Source organism: Oncorhynchus tshawytscha, linkage group LG08 (genome assembly GCF_018296145.1).
Source record: "Oncorhynchus tshawytscha isolate Ot180627B linkage group LG08, Otsh_v2.0, whole genome shotgun sequence".
Lineage (NCBI taxonomy): Eukaryota > Metazoa > Chordata > Actinopteri > Salmoniformes > Salmonidae > Oncorhynchus > Oncorhynchus tshawytscha.
Genome location: NC_056436.1, coordinates 30,685,040 through 30,705,478, shown reverse-complemented (window position 1 = coordinate 30,705,478; position 20,439 = coordinate 30,685,040). Strand labels below are relative to the sequence as shown.

The 20,439-nt window shown below is 43.4% G+C and overlaps 1 protein-coding gene across 1 annotated transcript in view; it reads left to right on the top strand.

The window, feature by feature from the left end:
• LOC112256660 (ryanodine receptor 3) overlaps positions 1 to 20,439 on the top strand; it is a 162,539-nt gene that overhangs the window by 31,292 nt on the left and 110,808 nt on the right. The window contains exons 2-3 of the mRNA XM_024430062.2: positions 6,758 to 6,877; positions 18,922 to 19,026. Coding sequence (XP_024285830.1) covers positions 6,758 to 6,877; positions 18,922 to 19,026 — 225 coding nt within the window. The remainder of the gene's footprint in view (positions 1 to 6,757; positions 6,878 to 18,921; positions 19,027 to 20,439) is intronic.

The following is a 20,439-nucleotide window of genomic DNA, read 5'->3' as shown; positions in this document are numbered from 1 at the left end:
ACTGAATACAACAGGTGTAGACTTGACCATGAAATGCTTACTTACGAGCCCTTTCCCAGAGTAAGAAAATTTGCATAAAAAAATAGAAGAAATAGTAATATAATAACAATAAGGCTATATACTGAACAAAAATATGAAGGCAACATGTAAAGCTGACATAAAATATCCCAGAAATGTTCCATACGCACAAAAAGGGTATTTCTCTCAAATTTTGTGCACAAATTTGTTATATCTCTGTTATTAATGTGCATTTCTCCTTCGCCAATATAATCCATCCACCTGACAGTGGCATATCAAGAAGCTGATTTAAATAGCATGATCATTACACAGGTGTGCCTTTTGCATTTATTTAACCTTTATTTAACTAAGTCAAGTCAGTTAAGAACAAATTCTTATTTACAATGACGGCCTACCGGGGAACAGTGGGTTTACTACCTTGTTCAGGGGCAGAATGACAGATTTTTAACTAAGCAGCTCAGGGATTTGATCCATTAACCTATCAGTTACTGTCCCTACCAGTTAATGCTCTAACCACAAGGCTACCTGCCACGCCACCTTGTGCTGGGGACAACAAAAGGCCACTCTAAAATGTGCTGTTTTGTCACACAACACAATGCCACAGAGGTCTCAAATTTTGAGGGATTATGCAATCTGCATGCTAACTGCAGGAATGTCCACCAGAGCTGTTGCCAGAGAATTTCATGTTCATTTCTCTACCATAAGCCAGGAGACATTTTAGCAAATTTGGCAGTATGTCCAACTGGCCTCACAACCGCAGACCATGTGTAACCACGCCAGCCCAGGACCTCTACATCTGGCTTCTTCACCTACGGAATTGTCTGAGACCAGCCACCTGGACAGCTGATGAAATAGAAATACTCTTTGGTCTGTGATAAAGCCCTTATGTGGGTAAAACTGATTGGCTGGGCCTGGCTCTCCAGTGGGTGATCCTGGATCTCAAGTGGGTGGGCCTAGAACCTCCTAATGACTTTTTTTCAATTAACTGATTTCTTTATATGAACTGTAACTCTAAAATATTGGAAATTGTTGCATTTATATTTTTGTTCAGTACAAGGAGTACCGGTACAGAGTCAATGTGCAGGGGTACGAGAGTGTTGATGTGATTGAGGTAATGTACATGAAGGTAGGGTTAAAAGTGTGTGTGTGTGTGTGTGTTGGAGTGTCAGTGTAGTATGTGTGGGTAGATTCCAGTCAGTGCACATAGAGCAGTGGTTCTTAACCTTGTTGGAGGTACTGAACCCCACCAGTTTCATATGCGCATTCACCGAACCCTTCTTAATTGGAAAAATAAAATATGATTTTTTCAAATTCAAAACATAGGTATATGTTTGACTGGTGCACAAAATGAACTGTGCATCAACATCACTGTGTTCAAAGAACAAAATCATCAAAACATGATTTTCAAACAAAAGCATAATAATGAATATTTACTGCAAATCAGTGTGATTTCTGCTGTTGCCTTTCAGAGACCAGTTCAGAAATGCGTGGCGTCACCTTGGCAAGTGCCACTCTCATGTCATTTTCGCAACAAAGTCTGTTCCATTTCTTCGTTTTTATGTCCAGCATCCTCGAAAAGGATTGCTCGCAAAGATATGTTGTAACAAATGGTATGAAAATCTCCAGAGCTTTCTTAGCAATAACAGGGTACGTTACCATTTGTTGACACCAAAACGTTGAAAGCGTTTTTGAAGAGTTGCTGTTGAACCTGGCTCTGCTGAATTTCAATGATTTCATCGAGGTATTCATAATTGACATCTGTTGTCTCAACACTAAACGTGAACGGCTGTCTCACCCATGCTGGATATGACTCTCTTGTAGGGAAGTATCCGTCGAGAGACGTTGCAAGCTCATCTAAGTGCGTGGCAATTGCTTGCTTCAGTTCCGCGGGTACAGAAATGTCTCCGATTCCAGATACATCTTCGATCTTACTGACACAGTCATCCAGCAGGGGAAAGTTTGCGAAGTTATTGTTCTCTGTTCGTCGTTTCCAAAACGGTAGCTTTTTTTTGAAAAGCCTTCAGGTTTTCCTCTGCTTTGATGATGTTGACTCCACCGCCCTGCATCTTTTGATGGAGATGATTGAGAGCTGCAAAGATATCGGCCATGTACGCTAAAATGAGAATGAACTCAGAATTTTTGAAGCAATCTGCATGACAATGTTGGTGCTCTTGCAAAAACAGGGCTAATTCCACACGCATGGCAAAAACACGATTCAGCACCTGTCCCCAGGATAACCACCGAACGTTAGAATGGTACAGAAGTACCTCGAATTCAGAGCCCATTTCTTTACACAGCTCACTGAAGATGCGGTGCCGCAGAGCACTAGTTCGCACATAGTTCACGCATTCCACTACAATTTTTAATACTTCTGCCAGTTTTGGAGGCAAGGTTTTTGTTGCCAACGCATGCCTGTGCAGAATACAATGCGTATGTGTGGTGCATCAGCTTTCACTAGCGCACCAAAACTAGACTTTCTTCCCAGCATGTCTGGAGCTCCGTCCAAACAAACTGCAGAAACCATATCCCACGAAAGATTGTTGTCTTTGAAGAAGTCATCCACAAGTTTCTTCACATCGGCTGCCTTAGTTGTTGTTGTAAGAGGCTTACAAAATAAAACATCTTCCTTTATCACGTCGTCTTTCACATAGCGCACGAATACAGCAAGCTGGCTTAGATTGGAAACGTCTGTGGTTTCGTCGAGTTGAAGGCTGAATTTTGCCGGGTTTGAAATCAGATCTGCAACTACTTGAGCCAAGATGTCTTTGCTCATGTCCTCTATTCTGTCGCTGATGGTGTCATTTGAAAGAGGAATTTGGGATAACTTCAGCCTCTTTTCCCAGCATAATATTCGCCATCTTCAACACAGCTGGTTTTATGAGTGTTTCACCAATGGTGTGTGGTTTGCCCTGCTTTGCGATCAGGTAAGCAACTTCGTACGATGCTGTGAGGATCGGTTTGTTGATGGGTACAAAGCCGAGAACAGGCAGAGTAGCCTTTTCATCGAATCTGGCTCTCTTCACCTTGAATTCAGTGAGCGTTGTGTTCTTGTATTTTCCATCTCCATGCAGCTTAAGGAAGTGTTCTCTTAGTTTTGCCGGTGCTAGACTAGAATTGCTCAACTTGGCATTGCAAATCATGCAGTTAGGACGCTGACTCCCATCACGTTCAGTTATACATGTGAATCCATATTGTACATATTCGTCCGACCACTTTCTTTTTTTGCTCGACATAGTAAGTATGAAGGGATTAAAATATTAAGAAAGAAATCACAAGACATACCATCACGACAGTCACAAGTCGACTACTGAGCGCATTAAATTCCCTGCAGCACAGATAGGCCAAGCGATGTAGCGTGATCACCTGCAGCCAATGATGGCCAAGCGGGGCGTGTCATCACGAATCATATGAATCAGATGTGTGTCTTGACCTCTGCCGAACCCCTGAGACTGACTCACCCCCGAACCCCTGGGGTTCGATCGAACCCAGGTTAAGAACCACTGACATAGAGCCAGTGCAAGTGCAAAACATTTTTTTTAAAGGGTCAATACAAATAGTCCGGGTGGCCATTTGATTAACTGTTCAGCAGTCTTATGGCTTGGGGGTAGAAGCTGTTCAGGAGCCTTTTGATCAGACTTGGTGCTCTTATACCGCTTGCCTGCGTTAGCAGAGAGAACAGTCTATGACTTTGGTGGCTGGAGTCTTTGACAATTTTTAGGGCCTTCCTTTGACACCGCCTGGTATAGAAGTCCTGGATGGAAGGGAGCTCGGCCTCAGTGATGTACTTGGCTGTACGCACTACCCTGTGTCGCGCTTTGTTGTCAGATGCCAAGCAGTTTCCATGCCAAGCGGTGATGCAGCCAGTCAAAATTATTCCAATGGTGAAGCTGTAGAACTTTTTGAGGATTTGAGGGCCCATGCTAAATCTTTTCAGCTTCCTGATTGGCGAAGAGTTGTTGTCGTACCCTCTTCACGTCTATGTTGGTGTGTTTTGGACCATGATAGGTCCATAATCATGTGGACACAAAGGAAATTGAAGCTCTCAACCCGCTCCACTACAACCCTGTCGATGGGAATAGGGATGTTGTCGGCCCTCCGTTTCCTGTAGTCCACGATCAGCTCCTTTGTCTTACTGACGTTGAAGGAGAGGTTGTGGTCCTGGCACCACACTGCCAGGTCACTGACATCCTCCCTATATGCCGTCTCGTCGTCGGTAATCAGGCCTACAGTAACAGCGCTGTGTCGTCGGCAAACTTAATGATGGTGTTGAAGTCGTGCACAGCCACGCAATCGTGGGTGAACAAACAGGGAGTACAGGAGGGGACTAAGCACGCACCCCTGAGCGGCCCCCGTGTTAGGATCAGCATGGAGGATGTGTTGTTGCGTAACCTCACCACCTGGGGCCAGCCCATCAGGAAGTACAGGATCCAGTTGCAGAGGGAGGTGTTTACTTTGTGTCCTTAGCTTATTGATGAGCTTCGAGGGCACTATGGTGTTGAACGGTGAGCTGTAGTCAATGAACAGTATCCTGAAGTAGGTGTTCCTTTCGTCCAGGTGGAAAAGGGCAGTGTGGAGTGCAATAGAGATCGCGTCATCTGTTGGGGTGGAATGGGAATTGGAGTGGGTCCTGGGTGTCTGGGATGATGGTGTTGATGTCAGCCATGACCAGACTGGGTCAGGTAAAGGTTACCTCAGCATCCGCTGTACTATTTTGTATGCTGTAGTTGAATTGGCCATTATATGTCCAAAACCAATATTTTCTGCTATAATTATTGTCCTCAAGGCTTAAACATATAATGAAAGGGGAAAGAGTGCATAGGAAAAGGTATTGTAGGCAGTAGTGCCATAACTTGCATGGATTGATAATTTCCTCACTGGCAGCTATTACAATGTGAGCATAGATAACTTGAAAACATGTCTGAAGTGTTTTTTAAGACCTCGGGGCCTGTCACATTGCCTTTTACACTGATGTTCAGACACACAGCGACACAGGGCTGAATGCTGCTGCACCGCTCGGCTCTGGAGTGCTACCACGGCTGCACAGTTAGCAACAACATCAGCCATTCTGCCTGCCTGTTACGCTAGGGATAGAATAATATCAATTTCACCGTTTACGCTGCCGGCTTGTCTTGTAAATGCAATCACAACATTTTCAGAACGAGGGCATTTGATTATATTTATTTTCAGATTGCGGGCTCTGTCAGTAAGCTGTATACTTTAGCATAATGACACGATACAGTCTGAACATTCAACAGTGATGTGGTTAGGGTCGCTGCAGTATTACTGTAGTACAAATGGAACTTGCTTACAGCTTTAATGACTCGCATCCTTTTAACATTGTCATTTATTTCTAGAGCGATTCCCATTTGTTATGTGTATAGAACTAGTGTAAAACAGGCGTGAATAATCGTCCTGTTAATCATTCATAAACTGCTCAGTAATTCTCTAACAGAGATGTTCATTAACCAAATGCCGAGGGATGTTTATATGCTGATATTGATTATGTTGTATAACATTCATACAATTATAATACACAGTCTGAAATAACCAAAAATAGTTTTCCAACAAGAAAATATTGATATTGCTATACTAGATATAGTGGATATTTGCAGTTTTCCTGCATATAGCTGTAATAACTATATTGATGACTAGAATGTGGTGATTCTGGTGAAAATACATTATCAGCTGTTATTAGTACCTGTACTGACTCCAAATCGGTCTATGAATAAAACCAAATGATCTATTTACTCAGTAAAATGCATGCTACAGTGGGGCAAAAAAGTATTTAGTCAGCCACCAATTGTGCAAGTTCTCCCACTTAAAAAGATGAGAGGCCTGTAATTGTCATCATAGGTACACTTCAATTATGACAGACAAAATGAGGGAAATAAATCCAGAAAATCACATTGTAGGATTTTTAATTAATTAATTTGCAAATTACACGGATCAGTCTCTTGTCTCATGAGCAAATCCAGCCCAAAGCAATACACAGCTAGATGCTTGATGATGCTCCTTAGCATACATTTCGACATTTAGCTAGATCATTATTTCCTTTTAAACCTGAACTCTCCAATCAATTACTTCAGCCTCATTTGTGCTATATAAACAGTGCAAATAGCCCAAAGGATGTTCGGCAGACTTAAAGGAATCCCGGACGGATACTTTCTGTTTGATCACATTGGCAGAAGACTTCCCAATGAACAGCCAGAAACAGAGAGCCTACATAGGAGAACATATGTCAGTCATCCATTTTAACTCCTCAGGGTAGGTAGTCCTTTTCTTCAGCATTTGTGTCATCCTGTTCTCCTGTTCTGCATGGTGTGTCACCATGACCTCATTGAGAAGCAATAGACTAGAAATCTTACCTCACCAGTTTACCATGATAAAGTTGAAGGTGAAATAAAGGTGAAAAAAATGATTTCCCTGATATTTTAAGGTACCTATTTTGCTGCTGGAAATTGGGTAATTGAGAATATATGGTGGAGCCTGAATCTTCAACCAGTAGGACATGAACTGTAATGTTCCACAATTAAGTACAATGTGCATGACCTTCCCTATCTACCTGTCCAGTGTCTGGGGAGTTGAATCTCCCGTTTCCATAAAGGTCATAACTACACACTAGATTCAAACAGAAGTGAAGAATCTCCCCGTGTTAACAGGTGGTTGGTGGGCTCCTGTTGAGGGTAGTGGTGCTTTTCCTCTCTCTCCTCCTCTCACTCTGAAAATGTTGTCTTGACAGGATGATGAAGTGGTGCTCCAGTGTGTCGCCTGCATCCACAAGGAGAATCGCAAGTTCTGCCTGACAGCAGAGGGGCTCGGCAATCGACTGTGCTACCTTGAACCCACGTCAGAGGCAAAGGTAGGCACAGAGAGACTACATACTGTGAAGAGGAATAGGCCTGTGACATTATTCGTTGTTTGTTTCTCTCAAACTGAAAGCTTATGCAAAGAAAATTAGACAGCATTTCAGAGTGGCTCTAGCTCCAAGATATAATCCAGGATTTCCTACCGGAAACGAACATTTTGAATGTGGTATCATCACCAGAGTGGCTGATTCTCATACAGTTGAGTGTAGATAATACGCTTCTGAAACAGGGTGTATTTGAGGGGTCTTCTCAGGTGTTCTCCATAGTGTCCATTGAATGGGTTGAGAGAATCCCAGGGCTCAGCAAAGCTGCATGGGAAGCACATATTCACGGAGTTTAAAATGATTCAAGTCCAGCTACACGTAACCAGGTTGTACACGTAACCAGGTTGTACACGTAACCAGGTTGTACACGTTACCAGGGTCTTTACGTTGCCAGGGTCTTTACGTTACCAGGGTCTTTACGTTACCCGGGTCTTTACGTTACCAGGGTCTTTACGTTACCAGGGTCTTTACGTTACCAGGGTCTTTACGTTACCCGGGTCTTTACGTTACCCGGGTCTTTACGTTACCAGGGTCTTTACGTTACCAGGGTCTACACACGTAACCAGTGACTACTCATAAACCAGGGACAGACTGAGAGCAACATGGAAACAGCTTACTGTACCACATCATAAAGCTGGCTGATATGGACAAAAATCCATATAGCAATACATTGTTTGAATTGATGTGATAAACGATAAACCATTGTTTTTTTGTAATAATTTAAGCAACCACTACTACTAGTTTGATGGTTGAAGCCATCAATTGTCCCATTAACAAACCCATATTAGCAAACTTATTTAATTTCAAACTTTACATTTCTCTAGTATAGGCCCATTATTGTAATGAACGATATCAGCAAAATGCCTGTGATAAGTTATTGGTATAACTATTGGTATAATTGTCAGTCTAGATTCTACGTGTATAATTTCTTTCCTGATTGTACTTCTCAGCAGGCCTCCAGTTTAATGATAATGCTCAATTTGGAGAAGTTACACCATGCTGTTTTGCTTGACTAGTTTATAAACAAACTGTGGTTGTTTGCTATAATTCCTCAAAGCTGGAATGCAGCCTGGTACTTTGTCAGTGTGGTTTGTGCCACTAAGTGCAAAATTACTGCAAGTTATATAATGATGGATTGAGTGAAGCTTCATTTGTTTTAAACAAACTCCGCATTTTTCACATCAAAGGATCTAGGTACAGTGCCTTGCAAAAGTATTCATCCCCCTTGGCATTTTTCCTATTTTGTTGCATTACAACCTGCAATTTAAATGTGTTTTTTATTTGGATTTCAAGTAATAGACAGACATACACAAAATAGTCCAAATTGGTGAAGTGAAATTAAGAAAATGACTTGTTTCATATTTCACTTATAATCACAACTCCAGTGGGTCAGAAGTTTACATACAGTAAGGTGACTGTGCCTTTAAACGGCTTGGAAAATTCCATCATGGCTTTAGAAACTTCTGATAGGCTAATTGACATAATTTGGGACAATTGTAGGTGTGCCTGTGGATGTATTTCAAGGCCTACCTTCAAACTCAGTGCCTCTTTGACTGACATCATGGGAAAATCAAAAGAAATCAGCCAAGACCTCAGAAAAAAATATTGTGGTTCATCCTTGGGAGCATTTTACAAATGCCTGAATGTACCACGTTCATCTGTACAAACAATAGTACGCAAGTATAAACACCATGGGACCACGCAGCCATCATACTGCTCAGGAAGGAGACCCGTTCTGTCTCCTAGAGATGACCATACTTTGGTGCGAAAAGTGTAAATCAATCCCAGAGCAACAGCAAAGGACCTTGTGAAGATGCTGGAGGAAACAGGTACAAACGTATCTATATCCACAGAAAAACGAGTCCTATATTGACATAACCTGAAAGGCCGCTCAGCAAGGAGAAGCCACTGCTCCAAAACCGTCATACAAAAGCCAGACTACGGTTTGCAACTGCACATGGGGACAAAGATCGTACTTTTGGAGAAATGTCCTCTGGTCTGATGAAACAAAAATAGAAGTGTTTGGCCATAATGACCATCATTATGTTTGGAGGATAAAAGGGGAGGCTTGCAAGCCAAAGAACACCATCCCAACCGTGAAGCACGGGGGTGGCGGCATCATGTTGTGGGGGTGGCAGCATCATGTTGTGGGGGTGGCAGCATCATGTTGTGGGGGTGGCAGCATCATGTTGTGGGGGTGGCAGCATCATGTTGTGGGGATGGCAGCATCATGTTGTGGGGTGGCAGCATCATGTTGTGGGGGTGGCAGCATCATGTTGTGGGGGTGCTAGCATCATGTTGTGTGGGTGCTTTGCTGCATGAGGGACTGGTGCACTTCACAAAATAGATGGCATCCTGAGGAAGGAAAATTATGTGGCTATATTGAAGCAACATCTCAAGACATCAGTCAGGAAGTTAAAGCTTGGTCGCAAATGGGTCTTCCAAATGGACAATAACCCCAAGCATACTTCCAAAGTTGTGGCAAAATGGCTTAAGGACAACAAAGTCAAGGTATTGGAGTGGCCATCACAAAGCCCTGACCTCAAACCTATGGAAAATGTGCGGGCAGAACTGAAAAAGCGGGTGCGAGCAAGGAGGCCTATAAACCTGACTCAGTTACACCAGCTCTGTCAGCAGAAATGGACCAAAATTCACCCAACTTATTGTGGGAAGCTTGTGGAAGGCTACCCGAAACGTTTAACCCAAGTTAAACAATTTAAAGGCAATGCTACCAAATACTATTTGAAAGTATGTAAATGTCTGACCCACTGGGAATGTGATGAAATAAATAAAAGCTGAAATAAATCATTCTCTACTATTATTCTGACATTTCACATTCTTAAAATAAAGTGGTGATCCGAACTGACCTAAGACTGGGAATTTTTACTAGGATTAAATGTCAGGAATTGTGAAAAACTGAGTTTAAATGTATTTGGCTAAGGTGTATGTAAACTTCCGACTTCAACTGTACTTGGAAAAAGAACACTGCTGTATAGGTCTATGAAAGCATTGCAGCATGGCACATCAAAGTGGCCACTTTGCAGCGCTGCAGATATCCAAGTGGCAATATTACACAGTGAAGCCAGTGGTTGTCTCCCTCATCAGCACCTCCCCAGTCCCATCCCTCTTTTACTGTAACATGGCATGATTGTTTTCCCATAGGAGAGCCTGTTGACAGTACAGGCTAATTGGATATTTCCTCATGGATTGTTATTTTAATCATAAACATTTAACAGGATCTCTGATTAATTTCAGTGAGGCCGGAAAGTCAGACACAGAACGTAAGAGAGAGAGAGAGCGTTTTGGGGTGATGGTGATTTATGTATGCGCTGCACAGCTATAGTATTCCCCCTCTTTACCCTTACCCCACAGCACTCACCTAGGGATTGAAGGAGAGGCAGTTGGGAAGGTCCGGATGCTTCCATCCAAGAATGGATGGTAATTACACTAGACAGGTGTGATGGACGATCTCACTGTCTGCCACTTTGTCTTCATTGCCTGGTGTTACAATTTGTATGAAACACCATCATCCCCCAGGGATAAGAGACGAGGAAGGGGGGAAAATGATGCAACTACCACTACAACCACAACCCAAGATCAGAATGATCAGATTGACTTGGATGCCCCCCTCCCTAGTGATGAAACAAATCGACTTGTGTGGCGTAGGGACACAGACACAAGGCACCAATAATGTTGATTTAAGTGGTGCATGTTTAAAGGGACAATCAGCAGTTGCTACATTATTTTAGACTAATTAGTTAATGATATGGACCCATTTGATTCTTGAAGAATATAACTTATAAATGCCTCATGAGCTTAGTTCAACTGTCAGCTTGTTTTACTCCAATGTGTGTAAACAAAGTAAATGTAAACAAACACTGTATAGCCTAAGTGCAAGTGTTGGGTCCTGACTTGTTTTTTGTGGGAGGTGAGGTGTGAATGGAAGAGGTAGGGTTTCAGGTGCTTTCGGAAGATGGGAAGGGACTTCAGGGGGATGCTGGTTCCACCATTGGGGTGCCAGGACTTCAGGGGGAAGCTGGTTCCACCATTGGGGTGCCAGGACTTCAGGAGAAAGCTGGTTCCACCATTGGGGTGCCAGGACTTCAGGGGGAAGCTGGTTCCACCATTGGAGTGCCAGGACTTCAGGGGGAAGCTGGTTCCACCATTGGGGTGCCAGGACTTCAGGGGGAAGCTGGTTCCACCATTGGAGTGCCAGGACAGAGAATATCTTGGACTGGGCTGGGAGGGTCAAGGGACCAGAGGTGGCAGAAGGGAGTGCTCATGTTGAGGGTTTGAGCATAGCCTGAAGGTAGGGAGGGGCAATTTCTCTTGCAGTTTCATAGGTAAGCACCGTGGTCTTGTAGTGGATGCGAGCCTCGACTGGATGCCAGTGGAGTCGGTGGAGGAGTGGGGTGACATGAGAGAACTTGGGAAGGTTGGAAACCAGGGGACTGCCGCATTCTGGATAAGTTGCATGGATGGCACAAGCGGGGAGCCCAGCCAACAGCAAGTTGCAGTAGTCCAGGCGGGAGAGAACAAGTGCCTGGATTAGGGCCTGCGTGTGAGGTAGGGTCGTACTCTACCTCTACCTCTATCTACAACGGATGTTGTAGAGCATGAACCTGGAGGAGCGAGTCACTTCTTTGATGTTAGTCTAGAACAACAGGGTATTCTTCAGGGTCACACTAAGATTCTTTGCACTCTGGGAGGGAGACACTGGAGTTGTCAACCGTGATGAGATCTTTATGCGGGCAGGCCTTCCCCGGGAGGAAGAGCAGCTCCGTCTTGTCTAGGTTTGAGGTGGTGGGCCGATATCCCAGCTGAGATATCTGCGAGGCATGCAGAGTAGTTGAGTAGTTGAGTTTCATTCGTATAGCAATGATAGGAGACCATGTGAGGATATGACAGAGCCGAGTAACTTGGTGTATAGAGAGAAACGATCCCTGGGGGACACCATGCTGCAGACACAGTGGATAGATCTGGAAGAATGAGAACAGAGGAGAGAATGTCAGCTTTGGTGGAGAGCCTTCATGACACAGTAGCGGCCAGTCTCGGTTGAGTGACCCAACTTGAAGCCTGACTGTTTAGGGTCAAAAAGATTGTTCTGAGAGAAATAGCAGGCAAGTTGGTCAGAGACCGCACTCTCAAGTGTAAAAATAATTAAATAAAGATAGTTTTTGATGTCAGATGAGTCAGGTGTTGGTTTCTTGAGGAGGTTTCTCAGGCCATTTTGAAGTCAGAGGGGACACAGTCTGTGGTCAGGGATGAGTTGATGAGGGAAGTGAGGAATGTGAAAGGTCTACAGAGATGGTCTAGAGGAGGGGATGGGGTCGAGTGGGCAGGTTTTCTGGCAGCCAGACCTCACTAGTCGCAGGATTTCATCTGGAGAGAAAGGGGAGAAAGAGCTCAAGGCGTTGGATAGTTCTGTGTGAGTGTATGTCGTCAACCTTCTTTTCAACGTGGTTGACAAAGTCGTCAGCAGAGAGGGAGGAGGGAGGGGGTGGAGGATTAAGGAAGAAGAAGGATGAAAATAGTTTCCTAGGGTTAGAGGTAGAAGTTTGAAATTTAGAGTAATAGGAAGTGGCTTTTACAGCATATACAGAAGAGAAGGTAGAGAAGGAGTGAAAGGATGATGGGTCTTGCGGAAATGTATTTTTCCTCCATTTTCGCTTAGATGCCTGCAGCCCTGTTCTGTAAGCTCGCAATGAGTCACTCATTGAAAGGGGACAGTGCGAGTCATAGGATGCGGAAAAGGGAGGAGAGTAGGGCCACAGAATCAGAAGACAGGAGGGAGAAGCATTTAACAGAAGAGAGAGATGATACGAAAGAAGAGTAGAGAGTAGTGGGAGAGAGAGCGAAGATTGTACCGTCACATGACTATCTGGGTAGGGGCTGAGTGACTAGGGTTGGAGGAAAAGGATACCGAAAAGGAAACAAAGTAGTGATCAGAGACTTGGAGGATTGTCGTGAGATTAGTAGGCAAACAGCCTCTAATAAAGATGAGGCCAAAAGAGGCAAGGAGTGGAAAGAGGGAGTTGGAAAGACATGAATCGAGGGCAGACGTCGGGAGGTTGAAGTTGCCAAGTGCGATGAGCGGTGAACCATCGTCGTGAAATTAGCAAGGTGTCAAGGCACATGCTGGGCGATAGCATGAGAGAGGGAGAAAATCTCCAGTTAAGAGAAGTTAGTAGCCTTGTGCCACCACCGCAACTACCAGATGCTCTTGGACTATGAGAGAAAAAGTAGTCAGATGAAGAGAGATCAGCTGGAGTAGCAGTGTTCTCTGGGGTGATCCATGTCTTCATCAGGGCCAAAAAGTCAAGGGACTGAAGGGCAACATAGGCTGAGATGAACTCTGCATTCTTGACCGCAGATCGTCAGTTCCAAACACTGCCAGAGACCCAGAATTCCACATGGGTTGTGCACATAGGGTACACTAAATTAGAAGGGTTGCAGCCAAGGGGTGGGGAGTGTCTGTGAAGCCTACAGGGAGAAACACCAACAGGTATAGAAAACACACATAGTTACCAAAGCTACTAAAGAACAGAAATTAGATCATCAGAAAATAACTCGGTAAGATACTGAAGTGAGAGCATGTTATGGAGCCACTGACACAACCACCGTTTACAGCTGCCGCTGAGAAACCAGGGGAGACTGAAGTACTAACACTAATACTGATTGCTTAGCAGAGGTGAAACCACTCCCCCTCCGATACAGCCACTGTTAACCAAAACAAGTCACAAATTGCCATGCCCCCTAATCCTAGTTGATGTGTCAACAACTATCTGCAAGTTATGAGCAAGCTGGCCCCATCCCTCTGCTTTTTACCAAAACAGTAGCGGGGAGTTAACTTTGTTATTGTTTCAACTGCTAATTGACACTTTAAACTGTGACATCAATCAGCCAATGAATAAGCAGTTGATTGTGATTTATGGCTAGCTGCTCTTCCCTGTTAGCTATCCCATGGTAGGACCACCAGAAAGCTGAAGCACCCCATCTCTAAATCAACAATACACGTCTGTACTGTAAAGTCAATGTTTAATAAATGAGATGGTCAATCAACATTTAGATGAGATGAGGATTCAGCCAACTACTCTAATGCACAGGATGTGCTCTGCCATTATGCCCGGGGTGGGCAAACTATGGCCTATTCAATCCGGCCCAAGGGAGGTGTGAGTAATAAAAAACTCCAGGCCAGTCCTGAAGGTCTGTATTTTGAAATAACTGCCCAATTTCTGGCCCTCAAATTGATTTTCACAACAAGTCAGTCCCCAAAAAATCTGTGTAGCCAAAAGGTTTTCCCACCCATGCATTATAGTGAACACGAAGGAGGTATATTGATAGGTCATCTCTTTGGGGCAATCAAAGTGAAAGAGGTGTGTAACCCTTTAGACCTCCTCCCCAGAGAAGATGGGAAGCCCAGTCTAGTTGCTCCCCTCCCACAGCATGGGCCATAAACAAGAGAGCAGTGTGTAGACAAGCTGCTGTAAAGCTGTCTTCATGATATGCCCTCTCTGATTGAGGACACACAGGCCTACGCCCCCAGAGCCCCAACATCCTTCTCATTACCAGACCGCTCCACTCTGCTGTCAGAGGTCGCCTGTTATTCACCTGGGGAAACCAGGGTGTGGAGGTATGGTTGGAGCAGATTCCTCCCTGCTACCCCGTATTGTGTTTCCCCAACAGCATGCCAAGAAAGAGTGGATCAGGAGAGGTATTTCTAGAAAACAGCTTGCTTAGAGGGCTCTGGTTTGGGTGCTGATCAAATGGAAGTTTTTATAGTGTTTGTGCTTCTGTCGTGGTAAATCGTGTGTGTGTGTGTGTGTGTGTTTTTTTTTACTATGAAATTGTGGTTATCTCAAAATTGACTGCATAATAATAGGTCATTAAAGTGAAGTCGGGGGACATTACTTTAAGCCATTTTGACATACAGTATCTTTGACATTTCTGAAGCTGATGCTGGAGGCTGCCCTGAGAGAGACACTTGGCTTCCGGTACAGGACAATATTTGTCAGGGCAAATGGTCGTGCCGGGGGGGATGGAAAATAATTATAATAATTTGTACACTGCAAATTGACCATAACTAGACCCAAAAATAGATTTGTATTTGAAAATTACTATAATTTCATACCTTGATTACATTGAGACACAATCACATACCCCCCGATGATGATGATGATGATTTATTTATTTATTCACTAAACACTTTGGGGGGCCAAAAATAATCACTCGCCTGTTGCCGACTCCTGCGTTACTACACGAGTCACTACAAATCATGACATTTCTGTTTTGCTGGCGTAAATCCACTGTCCTGCCGCCGGTGATCAAGCTCTCTGGATCCATACTCCACCATGATTTAAATGTGCATAATTAAAATGCCTAGAGAACAGATAGCTGCATCGATACAGCTCTAGATTTTTTTTACATGTTGACTTTGTTTTACCTGAGTATAGCAAGCAGGTAGGCTCACAGCAGAGCAGAAATAAGTTGTCTGATGTTCCAATTTAAAGTTAGATTTACCTCTAACAAGGTGAACTAGTTTAGCCAAGTTTTACATCTTGCTACCTAAAAAGGAGGACAGTGTGTTTTTGGTGTGCTTCATTTATCTTGTAGCGGTACAGGTCACTAAGTATCTCTCTCTCTGCCTCATTCTGTCAGACTGCTGCCCTGTCCTGTATGGAGAAGGGATGGGTGCTGCAGTCCCTCTCTCTGTCCCACTGTGCTCTGTCTCACAGATTCATATACTCTCTGTCAGTGTGAGCTCTAGTTTGACCAAGATCCACATACACCGCTGATATAGGTACTGGCTGTAATCAGGGTTGGGGTCACATCCAGTCAATTCAGAAAGTAAACCACATTCCAATTCCACATGTTCCTAATTGAAAAGCATTGAAGATGATTGGAATTTGAATGTCAGTGTACTTCCTCAATTGACTGGAATTTAAATGGAATTGACCCCAATCCTGGCAGTATTTGTAATTCATTTGAATTTTGGCCATTGATCAGTGGATACATTTTTTAAAAATCAGTAGCTAAAGCTCCCCTTGGTCGAATTAGTCATGTATAAACTTTACCTTTCATTTTAAATGAACACTTTAGTTGAAAAGTTGCATCACATAGAGCAACCTGGGTTGACCAGACTCCATAATGTTTTTACGAGCAGCATAGAGACAAATGGCTGTAAGCTTTTCCCCTATCAAATAAGATTGATTTGAGGTTTTCAACGACATCTGTGTTATTGCATTCCTCTCACTCTGCAGTGCTAAAGGAATGTGGAACAGTCATCCCAAATTGGTTTTCAAGTGCAATCAATCTCTGGTGTTTGTGATTGATGGTTGTTATGATTATCAGTCATGGATGCTATGGACAAATATGCTGAGTGAACAACACACTCAGTCAGTCTGTGACTAAATAATCTGAGGACCGGGCTTCTCTAGTGACCAATATGAAGCCTTATTCTGGGTTTACATTTCATATTTTAGCCTTTTCAACACCGTTTGAAATACTCACTTGTAATTGCATATTGTCTACTGTAGGTATTCCCAAACAGGGGTACGTGCAATGCCGTCGGGGGTACGCCAAATAAAAATGTGGTTCACATTGAAAAAAAATATATACCTTTTTTTCTCTTCACATTTTCAAACAGTCCATTTATATTTTCCAACGGGGTTATACATTTGGGTGACGTTTTCTCACCTGAGTAGCCTTGTTTCACTGCCAAAAGCATATATGATGAGAACTACATTGATTCGGGGTTCACTTATATTGGGAGTAGTGCTTTTCCTCAGCCACAGTGTGTTATATGTGCAAAAGTACTATCTCACAACTTGATGAAACCTTCACTCTTGCGCAAACATTTATAAACAAAGCATGCCAATTTGAAAAATAAGCCACAGGAGTTTTTTGAGTGAGAATTTGGACGACTTTCGACTTAAGGGGTATGAAAGCAACAGATACCATTAATAAGAAGGGGCTAGAAGCGTCTTATATGGTGAGCTACCTAGTGGCTAGGACAGGCAAGCCCCGTACTATATGCGTTGCAGCTGGATGAGTCAACAGACGAGGCCTGGCACAGCTCCTGGTATATGTCCGTTACGTTTATGAGGGGTCAATTAAAGAAGACATCCTCTTCTGGAAACCAGGACAACAGGGGAGGATATTTTTTAAGTACTGGACAGCTTTGTGACATCCATTGGACTTTGGTGGTCAAGATGTGTTGGTATTGTACTTATGGTGCAAAAGCCATGACAGGGAGACATAATGGAGTGGTAAAGCTCGTGCAAGCAGTTGCTCTTTTGACGCCACTTGGGTGCACTGCAGCATCCACCGAGAGGCTAAGGGAATGCTGCTAAGGGAATGCCTGACAGCTTGAAAGACATTTGGACACTACAGTGAAAATGGTTAACTTTGTTAAAGCAAGGCCCCTGAACTCTTGTGTATTATCTACACTATGCAATGATATGGGCAGCGACCATGTAACGCTTTTACAACATACAGAAGTGCGCTGGTTATCAAAGGGCAAAGTATTGACACATTTTTTTTTAAATTGAGAGACGAGCTAAAAGTTTTCTTTACTGACCATCATTTTCACTTGTCTGACTGCTTGCATGATGACGAGTTTCTCACACGACTGGCCTATCTGGGGGATGTTTTTTCTCACCTGAATGATCTGAATTTAGAATTACAGGGACTATAATCAACTATATTCAATGTGCGGGACAAAATTGAGGCTATGTTTAAGAAGTTGGAGCTCTTTTCTGTCTGAATTAACAAGGACAACACACAGGTCTTTCCATCATTGTATGATTGTTTTGTGTGCAAATGAACTCAAGCTTACGGACAATGTCAAATGTGATATAGCGAAGCACCTGAGTGAGTTGGGTGGGCAATTACACAGGTAATTCCCCCGACACAGATGACACGAACAACTGGATTTGTTATCCCTTTCATGCCCTGCCTCCAGTCCACTTACTGATATCTGAACAAGAGAGCCTCATCGAAATTGCAACCAGCGGTTCTGTGAAAATGTAATTTAATCAGAAGCCGCTGCCAGATTTCTGGATTGGGCTGCGCTCAGAGTATCCTGCCTTGGCAAGTTAAGACTGTTAAGACACTGATGCCCTTTGCAATCACTTACCTATGTGAGAGTGGATTCTCGGCCTTCACTAGCATGAAAACTAAATACAGGCACAGACTGTGTGTGGAAAATTATTTAAGACTGAGACTCTCCAATACAACCCAACATTGCAGTTATGTGCATCCTTTCAAGCACAACCTTCTCATTAACCTGTGGTGAGTTATTCACAATTTCAATGAACAAATGGTTTTATATGTAAGATGACTAAATAAAGGGCAAAATTATTGATTGTTATTATATTATTATTTGTGCCCTGGTCCTATAAGAGCTCTTTGTCACTTCCCACGAGCCGGGTCGTGACAAAATCTCACACACTTTCTTATGTTTAATAAATGTATTGTATAGTGTGTGCAGTGGCGGTTCTAGACCAATTCAACTGGGGGGGCCAAGCTGGGGCCAGTTGTACTGTTAGAGGGGCCAGTTACATTAGACATTGTTGCATTGTTACATTGTTGTCATCGTTTTCTTCACTGCATTAGCAGGCAAAATACCATGTTCATAATCATCATCGTTGCCACTGTCTCATAACAGATGTAAAAAAAGAACGATAACTAATTTTTGCTATGTAAAAATAATTTCATACTCCACATTTAGGAGGGCCACAAGGGGGTCCAAAATTGTTGTCACAGGGGCACTGGCCCCTCCTGGCCCCCACCCCAGAACCGCCACTGAGTGTGTCTGTGTGTGTCAGGCTTACAATGATGGCAAAAAACAACATTTGAGAGTACGCTGACCCTGGTGCTAGAGGGGGTACGCAGCTGGAGGTTGAATGTTTGAAGGGGTACGGGACTATAAAAAGTTTGGGAACCCCTGCATACAACCCTAACCCTGATTACTCTCCTCCTGTCTCTTCCAGTATGTCCCTCCAGACCTATGCATCTGCAACTTTGTGCTGGAGCAGTCTCTCTCTGTGCGGGCCCTGCAGGAGATGCTGGCTAAGACTGGCCAGAACAGTGAAGGGGTGAGTACTGTCCCTCTACCACAGCATCTATACACACACTCTTACCCCAGGGCAGACAGCAGAGAGGAGTATTTTCACAAAGTGCTCTCTGCCCAAAGGGAAACTACTGAACATCCCCTGTTTCACATTTTCCATTTGATTCGTTTTAGGATTTCAGGGTCATATTATGAAATTGTTTATTACGGTGACTGGAGTTGCCTCAGTTTTATGTTCAAACACTTTTTTCTCTTTGAGAGAGATAAATGAGAGGACTTGGCCTATTACATTGGCCTGGAGACCTGGGCGCTGGGAGGTTGAGCCCTCCATGAATTCTAATGTGGATGAAAGTCGTCAAGAGGCAAAGTACCTCTTTGCTGCAGCTTTCCGGAAGTGTTTCTTCCCTGTGCTGGGAGGTTGACCATTTGATTAACAATGAGGCAGAAAAGAAAAGCTCTCAAAGCTACAGTATAATTTCCATTATAAAGCAGAATTGCGCTGTAACTACCTTTTTTATAACACCAGGCACAGAGAAGCAAACATGTCCAGATGACAGAGTCACTGTCGCATACACACACCTGAGGTAATGGAGGCAATCTCATTGAATGGACCTACATATGGACATTATTGTAGCTAATGTATTTGTAGTCAAAGCAGGTCTCTACACTACCTCCCTATCTCCTCTGAACAGGCAGTTATAGTAAGTACAACGGATGAAAGACCTATTTCCTTAGTCCACAGTCATGTGTTTGGGACATTGCGATTACAAGGCAGCCCTACAGAAACACAGCATTACACGCTGCTCTCGCCCTGCTCCTCTTGCAGGGAGCAACCTAAACGCTGCTTGTCCTAAAATGTCATGTGAGAGCATGACATGTTTCAGAGGAAGGAATGGGGGGCAGATATGAAAATATGCTAATTTCTCATCCATTTTGGTATGATGTCGTACTTTTCCAGGTTGCAGTGTTTTTACTGATCTTACTTCTGTATCTTTCTGACATGAGTATAAAGCATTTGTTTCAGTGTGCCTCTGGTCTTTCGGTAGTTCATTACCAGTTGCAGGATGTTGTATTTTAGTGCTAAGAGTATAATGTATCAGTAGAGTGAGCCAAGTATAAGATCATATACTAGATCATTTATCATCTCATTCCTCTGTGGTCAGTTGTTTTCTCATTTATTTTAATAGACAGATAATTAAAGCATTTCTGATACAGTGATCTTAATTGGTACAATCATTTCTGTTAAAACTGTGCTGTTCTTTGCAAACATTTCGCTTTTGTTTTTCATTAATCAGCTGTAACAGAGCTGTACTGTTACCATTGCTATGTTCATCCATTGTGTTCTGTTCATCTCTCCACCTGTTAGCCTCGAGGAAAGGACCGATGGGTATGTTCACCATTCATTCCATTCTCCTCTCCTGTCACCTCTCTAGCGCAT